This window comes from Rhinoderma darwinii, chromosome 2, assembly GCF_050947455.1.
Source record: "Rhinoderma darwinii isolate aRhiDar2 chromosome 2, aRhiDar2.hap1, whole genome shotgun sequence".
Taxonomy (NCBI): Eukaryota; Metazoa; Chordata; class Amphibia; order Anura; family Rhinodermatidae; genus Rhinoderma; species Rhinoderma darwinii.
The window spans coordinates 19,542,179-19,556,429 of record NC_134688.1 but is presented as its reverse complement, the minus strand read 5'-3'; the positions used below and the strand labels follow the sequence as shown (position 1 = coordinate 19,556,429).

Sequence of the window (14,251 nt, the reverse complement as noted above, 5' to 3'; positions counted from 1 at the left end):
AAGTCCCTGCTGGGACCCCCAGTGTTTGGCTGTAGTCTGTGGGGAAACTTGGCGGTAAGTGTTCAATTTCCCAGCAGCACCACCACAGGAGAAATTAAGCATTACACAGTGTCTATTCTAATCAATGGGTCATATGCGTAATACAGAACAGAACAGGTCCTCCAGAACGAAAGTCGCTCTTTGTAACCACTTTCAACCCTGGCCAAGAGATCAGAATCATGAATCGAGTCCCTAACAGAATATATGAAAGTGGGTTTTCTAAACTGGACAATTCCTTTAAGAGAAATATAATCTATATTATTGCCCTGGGATGTTCTGTAAAGCTGTATGGTGCATAATTACCTTTAACACCTTGGAATTACTAAGAATTACCTTCAGAGCCTGACCAAAATTGTATCTAGACATATCGGTATCAATGCAGCAACAATGATTCACTGTGAGTTTACAGAACAACATTAACATTTTATGAGAAAGACCGTATTTGAGTCTAAGTGCAGGACTAAGCCAAAGCCCGTACAAATATTTCATGGAAACTATCCACTAAGGATATGATTTAGAGGAGTAATCTCTTTCCAGTGCCAGAAACCCTATGACTCTTTGGAAAGTTCTAGAGATTAACGTCAAGTTGCTTCTAAATCTTGAACTATTTCTTTGTTATACTCAAGCCATGGAAACTGTGGATCCAAAATAAAGCGGTAAACCTTAAGACGTGGCAGACCATGTTTGTAGTAACCCAAATAAAGCATTTATAACGCACGTTATAGCTGTAAATTAGGGGACAGTTGTAGCAAGTTGTAATGCACTTCATGTAAGAATTGAGACCACCCTGGTCACCTAGGCCAGGACTAAGCATCGAGAGCTTTCTGTAGAGCATGCGACAAACCAGACGGAGACATAACCTGGACACGAGCCAGGAGTCAATAACAATGAGGTCAAACAACCACCAGGCGACAAAGCCAGGAGGAGCAAGACGTAGATGTAATCCAGAGACAAGGCTATGGTCTAGATCTGGATTTAGGACTAACAAGGTAGTAATAAGGAATGTACCTCACAGGCAGTGGTTCCATGCCGAATTAGGCTAAAAATCCGTGAGCAGGTAGCGAGCGGAGATCAGGACGTGGTGAGTAATGTGTCCACCCTCCTAAAATAAAATTTTGCTTAGCTCTTCCTCCGATATAGATCTCTCAGTTCTCTAGAAGACTCCCAATCCTAAGGGCTTTTCTCCAGCAATCACCATTTGACGGCCATTTTCACAGTTGTATCTGTTAGGCTGGGTTCACACAAGCATGTTACGTCCGTAAAGGACGGAACGTATTTCGGCCGCAAGTCCCGGACCGAACACACTGCAGGGAACCGGGCTCCTAGCATCATAGCTATGTACGATGCTACGAGTCCCTGCCTCGTTGCGGGACAACTGTCCCGTACTGTAATCTTGTTTTCAGTACGGGCTGTAGTTCCACGGAGAGGCAGGGACTCCTAGCGTCGTACATAACTATGATGTTAGGAGCCCGGCTCCCTGCAGTGTGTTCGGTTCGGGACTTGCGGCCGAAATACGTTACTTCCTTTACGGACGTAACATGCTCGTGTGAACCCAGCCTTATAGTGCAACTCCCTCAGGTGAGTACCAGCTTTAATTTTGTTGGTTAGTGGTCCATCATATCACAGTACCTTTAATCAACTACAGAGCCTTGGGATTACTATAAGAGCCAGTACATAGAAGAGAGGGGATCCCATAGCAAAGATCAACATGGGCCCACCAATCTGGTGCCCGGTTTTGCCACCCATAACAGAAGAGCCTGGTGTTTACCCCTCCCCACCATTTCCCTGACCCTTTGGCCCATTCACCGACCTCTTGTTTTCTAACAAAAGCAGTTCCTCTGGAGAGGGGAGTCCTGCAAAGGTTCTTTTCATTCAATAGCAAATAGGATAGGACCACCCAAGGCTGGCCCCCCTCTTAAAGGGCACGATAGTAGCTATATTTGGTCTGCCTTTATGAGACATACACCCTTGATAAGAAGTATTGTCTGAAAAGTGTAACCAACTAGGTGAGCGTTCTACTTTTAGGATTACCTTGGGTTCTCTGGAGCAATATCAAAATAAAGAAAGTAGCGGCAGAACCACTGGGAATTTGCTCATGTTTTTTTTTATTGCGTTGTGAATGGGAGACATCAGCTTCTCTGGGTCCAAAAGGGTGACACCTTTTCCTTGATCTAAGCTATGGCGAAATAGTCTTGGGGACATGGCGCCCGCTCACATAAGCCAAGACACAGTTTTTAAGCCCGTTCTAAAAAAAATCTTCTCAGGATCGAACCGGAATGTGAAAAAAATATCACTTGTAAAAAAAACCTTGAAGTCAACGGATAAAAAAAAATGCCACAAAACCTCCAAAGATGGAGAATCAAAGTGGTCACTTGTAAATTCCCATTTACGACGGGGCCTATAGTGACTACATACACTTCTCCGGGTAAACCAAAGCAAATTAGTCTAAAGAAACCAAGATAATCAGAGAGTGATGGCAATGTAGTCCAAGAAAAAAGCCAATGATCTTGGATCTGGGACATGTGGATTAGGATTAAGAACCAACATGAAAGCAAGAACAAAACCACAAGTAGGATCAGGAATTAGCAATCCTTTCCAGTCTAATGTGACTCCCACATTAGCACCATTACTCCAGAAGGTAATGATGAGAAGAGAGGACTTTCTTGACTCAAACCCACAATACCAGGCCCAAGGACCCACCTGGACCACCAACCATGCTGGAGAAGATATGGTTGGATGGTGGAGCTCCGAGTAATGCTATTCACCCATCTAGAAGGTGACATTAAAAAAAACTATCAAAAAGTAATTCAGGAAAGGGAGATGAAGTTGCCGGATGGAGCGGTCACTTAATATTGAATATTTTATATATATTTTACTGTAAAATAAAAGCAAATGCATATAATACATCCGAGCAAACAGCCCAGGCAAAAATGGAGAATGACGACATTACAATACATTTAGTATCAGGTTTACTTACTTAAGGGCTGAAAAGGCGAACCCTTGGAGTCCATCTTTGCACCTGCAATAACAACCAGGAAATTTGAGCCAAATTTTTAGAACATGTGTACAATAAGATATATTCAGTTCTGGAAAGTTATATACAGTGAACTATAAGACTTCTTTTTCACATGGTGTTTTTTTTTTTCAGGAACTTTGAGGCAGATTTTGAATTGCCAGTGTTTTTGGAGGTTTTTTTTGCCACAAAGAAATGCTCCAAACGAGGGCCACATTGATTTCAATGGGAGGTCAGAGGCGGAAACCACTCATAAACAGTGCATGCTGCTTTTTTTTTTTTTTTTTTCACCACAAGCAGCCAAAAGCTGCCCGGGAAATAAAAAAGCCTCTGCCTCCCAATGAAATCAAAGGGAGGCAATTTGGGGCGTTTCTTGGTGCTGATGTTGACGCGGTTTCCGCATCAACATCAGAGTCAAAAAACGCCATGTGAACTACCCCTAACAAAGCTACCTTATAATGTTGGAGCATTATATATGTGACATGATCATTTGTGAATTCTATTATTTTCTAGAGCAAAAACGCCAGTTGTTACCCCAAATTCTACCATGCTGTACCCTCGAGCAGACACAATGATAAGAGTTTACAGGGCCGGCGTCAGCACCCGGCAAACCCGGGCAAGTACCAGGGCACATTACCCTTTGGGGGGGCCATTCAGGTACCGGGTACTGTTGCTGTCGTCGTCACGGCATCACTGTCCATATACAGACAGTGAAGTCAGGAGGAGAGAAGGAGTCCCAGGCAGAGCGCTAGCGGTTCTGCTCCGGGACTCCGTCTCTGGGGAAGCCCCTGACATCACTGTCCATATATGGACAGTGATGTCAGGAGGAGAGAAGGAGCCCCAGGCAGAGCGCTACCGGGACTCCATCTGTGGGGAAGCCCTTAACATCACTGTCCATATATGGACAGTGTTGTCAGGAGCAGAGCAGAGTCCCAGGCAGAGTGCTAGTAGCGCAGACATAACTAGCCGTATATGGACAGTGATGTCAGGGGCTTCCCCAGATCTGGAGTACCGGTGCAGAGCCTTTACTAGAGTTCTGCCAGGGACTCCAGCTCTGCTCTGGACATCCCTATATGGACAGTGATGTCAGGAGCAGAGCAGGAGTCCCAGACAGAGTGCTACTAGAGCTCTGCCAAGGACTATGGCTCTGGGGTTGCCCCTAACAACACTGTCTATCTATGGACAGTGACATCAGGGGTTTCTCCTGAAGTGAAATCCCCAGCCAGAGCATCGGCAATGCTCTGGCTGGGCATTCCAATCCTAGAGGGAACCCCAAAGGCGCTACCTACAGGGAGGGAGGCTGTGTGGCAATAACAGGGAGGGGGGCTGTGTGGCACTACCTGGGAGGTGGGGGCTGTGTGGCACTACCTGGGAGGAGGGGACTGTGTGGCACTACCTGGGAGCAGGGGACTGTGTGGCACTACTTGGGAGGAGGGGACTGTGTGGCACTACCTGGGAGGGGGGACTGTGTGGCACTACCTGGGAGGGGGACTATGTGGCACTACCTGGGAGGGGGACTGTGTGTCACTACCAGGGAGGGGGGCTGTGTGGCACTACCAGGGAGAGGGGCTGTGTGGCACTAAATTTATGGGGGTACAAACTAGGGGCCTAACTTCTATATGGGGGCATAAAGTGAAGTTTTCTGCCATTTTACTGCCGCTGTGTGTTCCCCCGCAAAGGTGCCTACTAAGCCTGTGTCGCCCAAGGGCCCACATAAACCTGGAGGCAGCCCTGCAAGTTTATATTTCTATAAAAAGCAACTTAACTCACCGTGTATATACAACCCAAATTGATAAAAACACAGTCCAAGCAGGGGTGGAACTACCAACCCCAAGTGTCTGGGCCCACCAGAGGAAATGATGGCCACCCTCCATCTATACAGAACATGTGCACCTCCAATTTTAGTTGCATTATAATTACATTATAATATAATTATTATGTCAGAGCCTAGGTCAACCTAAGGATCCTATGGTATTCTAGTAGGCCGGTCCACAGGTCCCACCACAAGAGGGTGTTTGTCAGCCTAGGAAGTAAGCTACATGTTGTATCATGCATTTACTTTTGATGCAGACCTATAGGTGGCGCTATGAATAATTAGTGCATGAAGGTAACATATGCAGGTATGTCTTTTCTAACTCCTTATGACCCTCTATAGGTCAACATGGCAGTAGGAACAACTGCTGGCACCCAGCATGGTGTGTGTGTGTGTGTGTGTGTGTGTGTGTGTGTGTGTGTGTGTGTGTGTGTGTGTGTGTGTGTGTGTGTGTAATTATGTTGTGCATGTGTATAAACATATATGTGTGTATTCAAATGTGATGTGTACTTCCTTACCTTTCCTCAACATATTCGGCGATGAACAATTTTTAAAAAAAAAGATGATTTCGCGATACTCTGTCACGAGATGTCTATCCTATATGTGTCTATGTGTGGCCACCCAGTGGTTGTGAAGTGGATTGCAGCCTGTAAAGAGTTTAGTTAACATGTCGCGATATCGTATTAAATTTGTTTCATGAGAAATTTGATTTGTTAACCAAATTCAAGCAAAGGTAAGAGTGGACACATCTGTCTGTATACATGTGTGTATCTATATATGTACTGAGCCATGAACTCTTTCTATTGATGTTGCCATGGTGGGGCTGCTCTTTGCCATGGTGCCCGATGAATGTATCCGGGAGTCCATGTCTGAGTACCACACCTACTTACCTTTCTATAAAGCTATTTGTAGTTAGTGAAGAAGAAACATCACAGACAATATAACGCACAAGGGATGTGTAAGTGGCAACAAGCAGCTCGGACGGGGTGAATCACTGCCATACAAAACCAAAGTCGAGAGCAGACCTGCAAATGTACTCAACATGAGCCATAAAGCTGCAACTTTCTCCGCAGCCCAGTGCCCCATGTTCCCATATGCAGCCTGTGACCGGCATGATTCATGGCCCCTAAGGGATTACACAGGCAGGTGCTAAGAGTGGAAAGTGATGGATGAATGGTCGGTCTCATGTTACTGTGGTGTCTACTACATTGCACTAAACTTTCCGCTGCTTTACTGTATATATGATGTGTGAACTATATCTATGACTTATATCCCAAGGTAACATATTGTGAGAAATAAGAAATGATCTTTGTATGTGGAGCCCATTTATATGTTATACCATGACCTAAGGCGGTACAAGTCTTTATAACACCCTGCACATAGTACTGATTCTCCTTGTGGAGGTCCAGCTAGTAGGGAGTCATTACGGCTATGAAAAATAACTCTCCTCTAGCGCCACCTATAGGTGGCTACCCTGTAAGTGCACATCCATAGGGTAGGACACTGACAGGGCAGTCACCTGTAGGTGGCACTAGAGAGACAGTTTTCTTCTTACCGGCGGAGAGCGGTATTGCATATCTGCACAATATGGAATCATCTATATAATGTATATATAATGTTAGTATAAACTTAATGCTTTACTTATAATATACCCATCTATTATACTCCAATCACATCCCATGCTGCATTCACAATACTCTTATATGACATCACATCTTTTTGTAACCCCTTGCCGGCTCAGTATTTGTAGAAAGCGCGTTATAACACTTTGATTTGTGGGAGATGGAGTGTTTACCTCTGGGGCTGATGATATCAGCGCACAGTCTATTGCTAACCAGCAGAATTTGAAATTCAGCTCTGGATGTGGCTGGAGAATATTATACGCAGATTTGGATGTGGCTGGAGCATTTTAAATGCAGCTTTGGATGTTGCTGGAGAATTGCAAACGCAGCGCTGGTTGGCGTTGCATGCTGCGCTATTCTTGCCGTCAAAAGTGAAGGAACCCCCCACCCCCCCCCCCCACTGAGGCTCTGAAATAAAGTCTAAACAGAGCCTTACCCAACAAAAAATAATTTTTTTCTATTGACTATGAGTTTTTTTTTATTTTTCTTTTTAAATTGAAGCCCTGTGTTAGATGATACACCACGATACCACTAAGAATTGAGTACTGATGTATGAATACATGACATCTTATAGAAAATTATCCTATAGTACCCCAAAGTGGTAAGCGATCTAATAATCCCAACTTCAAATCCCCTAGAGGCCAAAAATATAAAAAAAATAAAAGTTTAATAAACTTCAGCAAAAATCCCCAAAGCTTCCCCCCAAAAATAAACCCTTACTGTTTAAAATAAAAACAAATATTTGGTATCCCTGCAATTGTTAAGACCTGGAGAATAAAGTTAACATAATATTTATGAAATGCGACGTATTGCGTAAAAACTCAATTTATTGTGCAAAAAAAACACTAAAACATAGAAAAACAATATAAAATTTGGTATTGATGTATTTGTACCGACTCAAGGAATAAAGTTATTACATTATTTTTTTTCTGCACGGTAAACAGCGTAAAAAGAATCGGAATCATTGCTGTTTTTATGCATTCCCCGGCAAAAAAAATGAATTAAAGTCACTCAATAAACTAGATGCACCCCAAAAGGGCAATAAAAACGACAACTCGTAAAGCTACGTCGATGGGAAAATAAAAAAAGTTTTGGCTCTTGGAATGCGGCAATGAATAAACTAAAAAGCGCGCTTGATAATTGGCCTATAATAGGCTGGACCATAAAGGGTTAAATCAGATGCGAGAACATAGATTGATTTTATTAAAATCTGTTCAGCTGCCATGCCCAGTTCCACCACTAGATGTCACCAAACACCATGCGCGAAGCTGGCAATTTTAACCCCAACCGTTCCCCCCCCCCCCATCCACACTGTACGTGCAGATTGTTCGTTTCACAAGAAACTGGAGCTGAAGAACAGTAAAATGTGAACACCTCTTTATGCTTTGCTCGTGCCTGTCTGGATCGGGGGTCACGCTGGGTCTGCGCGCAGTCACACAGGGCTCATGTTTCTAACCTGCCCACAAGTGTCGTTAACACTAGACTTGCTATATTTTTACGGTATCCGATTCCTAAAAAATTGGAGTCTCTGACCCTGGAAATCTGTGTAGTCAGACTTCTCGTCTCACTGTAACTTCCCTTCCGCTCTGTGCGCCACTTCCGCTTCATCTGAGTAACGTATGACCTCAGGTAGTTGCTTGATAAAATAGACGAGCGTTCGGTGGCTTTGGGAATTCCACTATAATCGCTCTCGATTAAAACACGCATAGGTATTCGTAAAACTGATGCGTTTATATACCCCACTTCCGTCCCATATCAAGAAGTAAGGGTAAGTTCACACGTTGCCTAAATACTGCAGATTTTCCGCAACGGATTTCATGCAAAATCCGCAGCATAATACAAAAGCAGCAGAGTGGATGAGATGGAACAAATCTCATCCACACGCGGAAAAATCGTTCAGAAATTGACACGCGATGCGGTTTTTTATTTTCCGCAGCATGTCAATTGTATCTGCGTAATCGCTGCTTTTTTTTGTTGCAGGTTTTCCCCATTAAATTCAGGTGAGAGGTAAAACCTGCAACAAACAGCAGATGCGGCGGTTTTTGCGGTAGAAAAACAGCGATTCCACCGCAAAAAGCGCAACTCCGCCAAAAAAATTCTCATACTTACCCAGAATTCTGTGTTTCTTCATCCAGGCCGGCCTCCTGGGCTGACGTTTCATCCCATGTGACCGCTGCAGCCAATCACAGGCTGCAGCGATCCCATGAGATGAAGTGTCATCCCAGGAGGCCGGGCTGCAGTACGGAAAAGGGATGTGCCGCCATGGCTACGTAAGTATCAAACTCTTTTTTTTTAATGTTCAGTTTTCCGCAGCGGACATTCTGGCTAAAAAAAACGGCACCACAATTTGGTGCGTTTTTTCGGCCGGAATTCCCTGCGGCGCACAGAGCGGACCCGATGTGTGCTTTAACGCGGCATATCCGCCCTGTGTGAACATAGCCTAAGGGGGAATAACCATATGCACATTGCTCCTTTGCGCCCCTAGTGGCCAACTATGCATCCAGAAACGCTGGTGAGTAGTACATCCTATGGGTATGTTCACAACGGGCGGATTAACTGCGGATTTTCTGCAGTAGATTTCATTGCGGAAAAGCCGCAGCATTCACAGTAGAAGCAAAGTGGATGAAATTTGAACAAATCTCATTCACACGCCACGGAAAAAAAAAAACAGTTGAGAAAACGTGCATAAATTGCCGTGCATTTTTTTTTAATCCGCAGCATGTCAACTTACGATGCGGAGTCGTTGCTCTTTAGTTAAGATTTTTCCTTATTTAGTTCAATGGGGAATTAAAAGCCGCAACAAATAGCAACAAATTTTTGCAGCGAAAAAGCTTTTTCAAGTTTAAATTTAATTTAAAAAAAGTCGTCCCCCCCTGGTTCACCCGACGTTTCTCTGTGAACGTCCCCCCCTGGTTCACCCGACGTCTCCTGGATGACGTTTCATTCCTCATGACTGCTGCAACCAATCACAGGCTGTATCGGTCACATGGACTGGAGCGTCATCACAGGAGGCCGGGCAGCGCAGAGAACAGAGGGACGTATCGCCATCGCAACACTAGTGAAGGTGAGTATTGACTTTTTTTTTCTGCTCTGTATTCCGCTGTGGCTTTTCCGGCTAGAAATCGGAACCATAAGTTGGTGCATTTTTCGGGCAGAATTCCCTGCGGTTACTACTGTAGGTTCGATACGCCGTGCACTTTTACGCAGCTTATCCGACATGTGTGAACATACCCTATAAGTACAGAACGAATTATTCAGACTACATTCAGCTGTTTCAGGCATATTAGAACTCATCAGTAAAAGATGGCTTATCTTTGTTCTGTGTGACCTCTGCAGCCAAAAACAAAACAAGCACTGTGAAGTTAAAGCAGTTCCCCACTATGGATAGATCCATTTTTTTTAATAAGGGTGCCCTAACCATAAGCTGATAACTGCTGATCCTGCTGCTGGAACCGCCAGTGATCAACTATAAACTGTTGTGAAACAGACCAACAAGTGCTCAATTTCCCTGCAGCACCACCACAGGAGAAATGAAGTATTGCACAGTGCCGACTTAATTCAATGGTCTGTCTGTGTAATTGGCATTCCGGGTCCTCCAAAGATAGACACGATATTTGTGGCCGATCTCCAATAGATGAGGGATCTGCATGGGGGACCCCCTCTATTAACTCACAATTCTCTGATAGGGTATTTAAATATGGGTTTTCTAAACCAGACAGCTCCTTAAAGTACACAGCGCCCCCTTCTGATGGCTAGGTTTCCCACCCTCAACCTCTCCATGATCGTTCTGCCCACAATTATCTTCAGCGACTCCATAAGAATGCCAGTTCAGGTCAGCAGAGCGTGCATTTCTATAGAGGGATGGTGATAATGTCTAGGGAAACAAAGGATCGGATAAAAACATAATTTAACCTGTCCAACCCTCTGGGGCAGTCCCCATAGACATGAGTTTGTGAGCAGATCCCATCAAAACACACCCCAGCTCCAGCTACTACATGCTATATAATACTATACCATTTTGTATATAAATCTCCTATATGAACCTCTTTGTCTCCATGGTTACAGACTACAAACAAACTCTGCGTAGTCTGATCCTGCAGTCATTATCCTCTCCATACTATCACCTACTTCTTAGTAACATACGTTTCATAAACTAACAAGAAGTGGGAGAAAGATGGAATAGAGTAGAACTGTAGAAGGAGACCTTATAGGATTTGTACGTAGTCTGTAACCGTGGAGACGCATAGGTCTGCATAGGAGACGTAGACACAGAATTTGAGGTTATTTTTAATCAAGACTATTTTGCAAATTTGCTTCATTCTTTATTTCAGATACAATAGAGCAAATAAAAAATAGTTGCAAAGGTTGATCTACCCTTTAAGTGGCAGTGATGTATATGTGGCCCATTAAGATAAGGGCCCCAGTTGCTACATCTACAGATAAGATTTTTTTCTTAATACGTGTGTAATGTAGAAAAATTTAGATTGTAAGCTGTATGTGTCAGAGACCAGGTAATTACATTATAATTTACAAGACCTGGCTTTTTTCAGTACTATGGCAGAATCCAACAGGAAAAAAGTAGGCGGGAGCGTGACAACCAAACTGCAGACTGCAGCCATTCGACTCGTCAGTAGATTATTCTATAAAATTCTGAATTTACGAGGTTGTGTATTGAGATATTCTATCTAATCCTCATTCATGACCACGGTCGTGAACAATTCATTAGAACTTCTTGCCATGGTATGATCCACGGTCGTCGTGGGACATTTACGGGCAGGCAGTAAAGCAGATTGGAAGTTGGTGTACAAATTCATGACAGCAGGAGGGGAAGGAAACGTGACACTTCCATCCAGAAGATTTACATGTTCAGCAAAGTCGTCTCCTCTTATAACAATCATATGTCCCGGAGCGGGGCCGTTTCCCAAACTGTTTCGAACACATGTTGAGATTGTGTATTTTTTAAAGGCATTAACCAATTCCATAAGTTCAATAAATTCCTGTGCCGTGTGTTTACCATGTAATGGCTTCAAGCTGCGAGTCGCTGGATATATGTAGATGTATACTTATTACACAATGCCCTGGTTTGTTTTACTGCCGACATCTGAGTAATCTAGAACGCGTGAGCTCATGTTTTGTTGGGTTATTTTTTCTCCACGCCTGGACAAATCAGGTGCCACACACTTTTGTCTCTTTTCGCAGGCTGTGTTCAGTGATCAACCAGCACAGGACTGTGGCATACCAAGACCTGATAGCATATCTGTCAATCACATTATTGTCCCACCCACATTAGGCTGCTCAGCACTGTATACATTGGGGACAATACAGAATAAGTATTTTTGTATTTCAAATGCACAGGAGTTCTTCTTAAAATGAACACATGCTAGATCTAAAATATAATTGTCCAAATAATTTACACTACCGTTCAAAAGTTTGGGGTCACCCTGACAATTTTGTGTTTTCCATGAAAACTCACACTTATATTTATCAAATGAGTTGCAAAATGACTAGAAAATATAGTCAAGACATTGACAAGGTTAGAAATAATGATTTTTATTTGAAATAATAATTTTCTCCTTCAAACTTTGCTTTCGTCTTGGAATGCTCCATTTGCAGCAATTCCAGCATTGCAGACCTTTGGCATTCTAGCTGTTAATTTGCTGAGGCAATCGGGAGAAATTTCACCCCATGCTTCCAGAAGGCCCTCCCACAAGTTGGATTGGCTTGATGGGCACTTCTTGCGTACCATACGGTCAAGCTGCTCCCACAACAGCTCTATGGGGTTGAGATCTGGTGACTGCGCTGGCCACTCCATTACAGATAGAATACCAGCTGCCGGCTTCTTCCCTAAATAGTTCTTGCATCATTTGGAGGTGTGCTTTGGGTCATTGTCCTGTTGTAGGATGAAATTGGCTCCAATCAAGTGCTGTCCACAGGGTATGGCATGGCGTTGTAAAATGGAGTGATAGCCTTCCTTATTCAAAATCCCTTTTACCTTGTACAAATCTCCCACTTTACCAGCGCCAAAGCAACCCCAGACCATCACATTACCTCCACCATGCTTGACAGATGGCGTCAGGCACTCTTCCAGCATCTTTTCAGTTGTTCTGCGTCTCACAAATGTTCTTCTGTGTGATCCAAACACCTCAAACTTCGATTCGTCTGTCCATAACACTTTTTTCCAATCTTCCTCTGTCCAATGTCTGTGTGCTTTTGCCCATATTAATCTTTTCCTTTTATTAGCCAGTCTCAGATATGGCTTTTTCTTTGCCACTCTGCCCTGAAGGCCAGCATCCCGGAGTCGCCTCTTCACTGTAGACGTTGACACTGGCATTTTACTGGTACTATTTAATGAAGCTGCCAGTTGAGGACCTGTGAGGCGTCTATTTCTCAAACTAGAGACTCTAATGTACTTGTCTTGTTGCTCAGTTGTGCAGTGGGGCCTCCCACTTCTCTTTCTACTCTGGTTAGAGCCTGTGTGTGCTGTCCTCTGAAGGGAGAAGTACACACCGTTGTAGGAAATCTTCAGTTTCTTGGCAATTTCTCGCATGGAATAGCCTTCATTTCTAAGAACAAGAATAGACTGTCGAGTTTCACATGAAAGCTCTCTTTTTCTAGCCATTTTGAGAGTTTAATCGAACCCACAAATGTAATGCTCCAGATTCTCAACTAGCTCAAAGGAAGGTCAGTTTTATAGCTCCTCTAAACAGCAAAACTGTTTACAGCAGTGCTAACATAATTGCACAAGGGTTTTCAAGTGTTTTCTAATCATCCATTAGCCTTCTAACACAGTTAGCAAACACAATGTACCATTAGAACACCGGAGTGATGGTTGCTGGAAATGGGCCCCTATACACCTATGTAGATATTGCATTAAAAATCAGACGCTTGCAGCTAGAATAGTCATTTAGCACATTAACAATGCATAGAATGTATTTCTGATTAATTTAATGTTATCTTCATTGAAAAAAAACTGTTTTTCTTTCAAAAATAAGGAAATTTCTAAGTGACCCTAAACTTTTGACCGGTAGTGTGTACTCCTGTAAATATGATTACAGGAGAATCCTACAATACTACAGAAGTGGTTGTTGTATGTACACACAAGATTTGTTATTGATCCTTTTGACAATGAGATTTAGTGGGAATGCATCTAAAAGCAAATATAGTGGTGTAGCTTCAGGGGGTGTAGAGTTGGCAGTCACAACCGAGCCCTGGTGCCTGAGAAGGCCCAAAAGCCCCTCTGCAACAGCTTTACATTGGTACGCCTCCCATAATGTGCACTGTCATACAGTGTACAGTGCCATACATTGACCAAATAACACTTCCCGCTACTACAGTTGCTTAAAAAAAAATACTGCCTCCACCACTAGGCACTGAAAAAATAATATAGTGTACAGTGTCTAAGTAGCAGTGCCACACGATTAGTAACTACCAGTATACAGTGCTCAAATAATACCAACATACAATGTCCAAATAACAGCTCCATATATAAAGTAATCTAATAACAGTGCCATACGATATCTAAATATAAACAATAAATATCTAGATTTGTGGTGGTCGCCAGCCTTGGGTTCCAGGTCATCTGTGGCACACCTCTCAGCAGGGGCAGTCGCACAGATCACATACCTCTAAGACCAGCCCTGATAATATGGCACGTGATGGTTGGGGGGGGGGGGGCACTGTTAGAGATTATACATGCGGACCCAGTATTTTTTAGTTAAGCCTCTGAGGTGATAAATGTACTCAATATGGAAGAGATCATACTTC

At 43.4% G+C, this 14,251-nt stretch overlaps 1 protein-coding gene across 1 annotated transcript in view; it reads right to left on the bottom strand.

Annotated features, from left to right (window-relative positions):
• TMEM135 (transmembrane protein 135) overlaps positions 1-14,251 on the bottom strand; it is a 322,554-nt gene that overhangs the window by 17,117 nt on the left and 291,186 nt on the right. Inside the window, exon 7 of the mRNA XM_075851438.1 lies at positions 3,017-3,058. Coding sequence (XP_075707553.1) covers positions 3,017-3,058 — 42 coding nt within the window. The remainder of the gene's footprint in view (positions 1-3,016; positions 3,059-14,251) is intronic.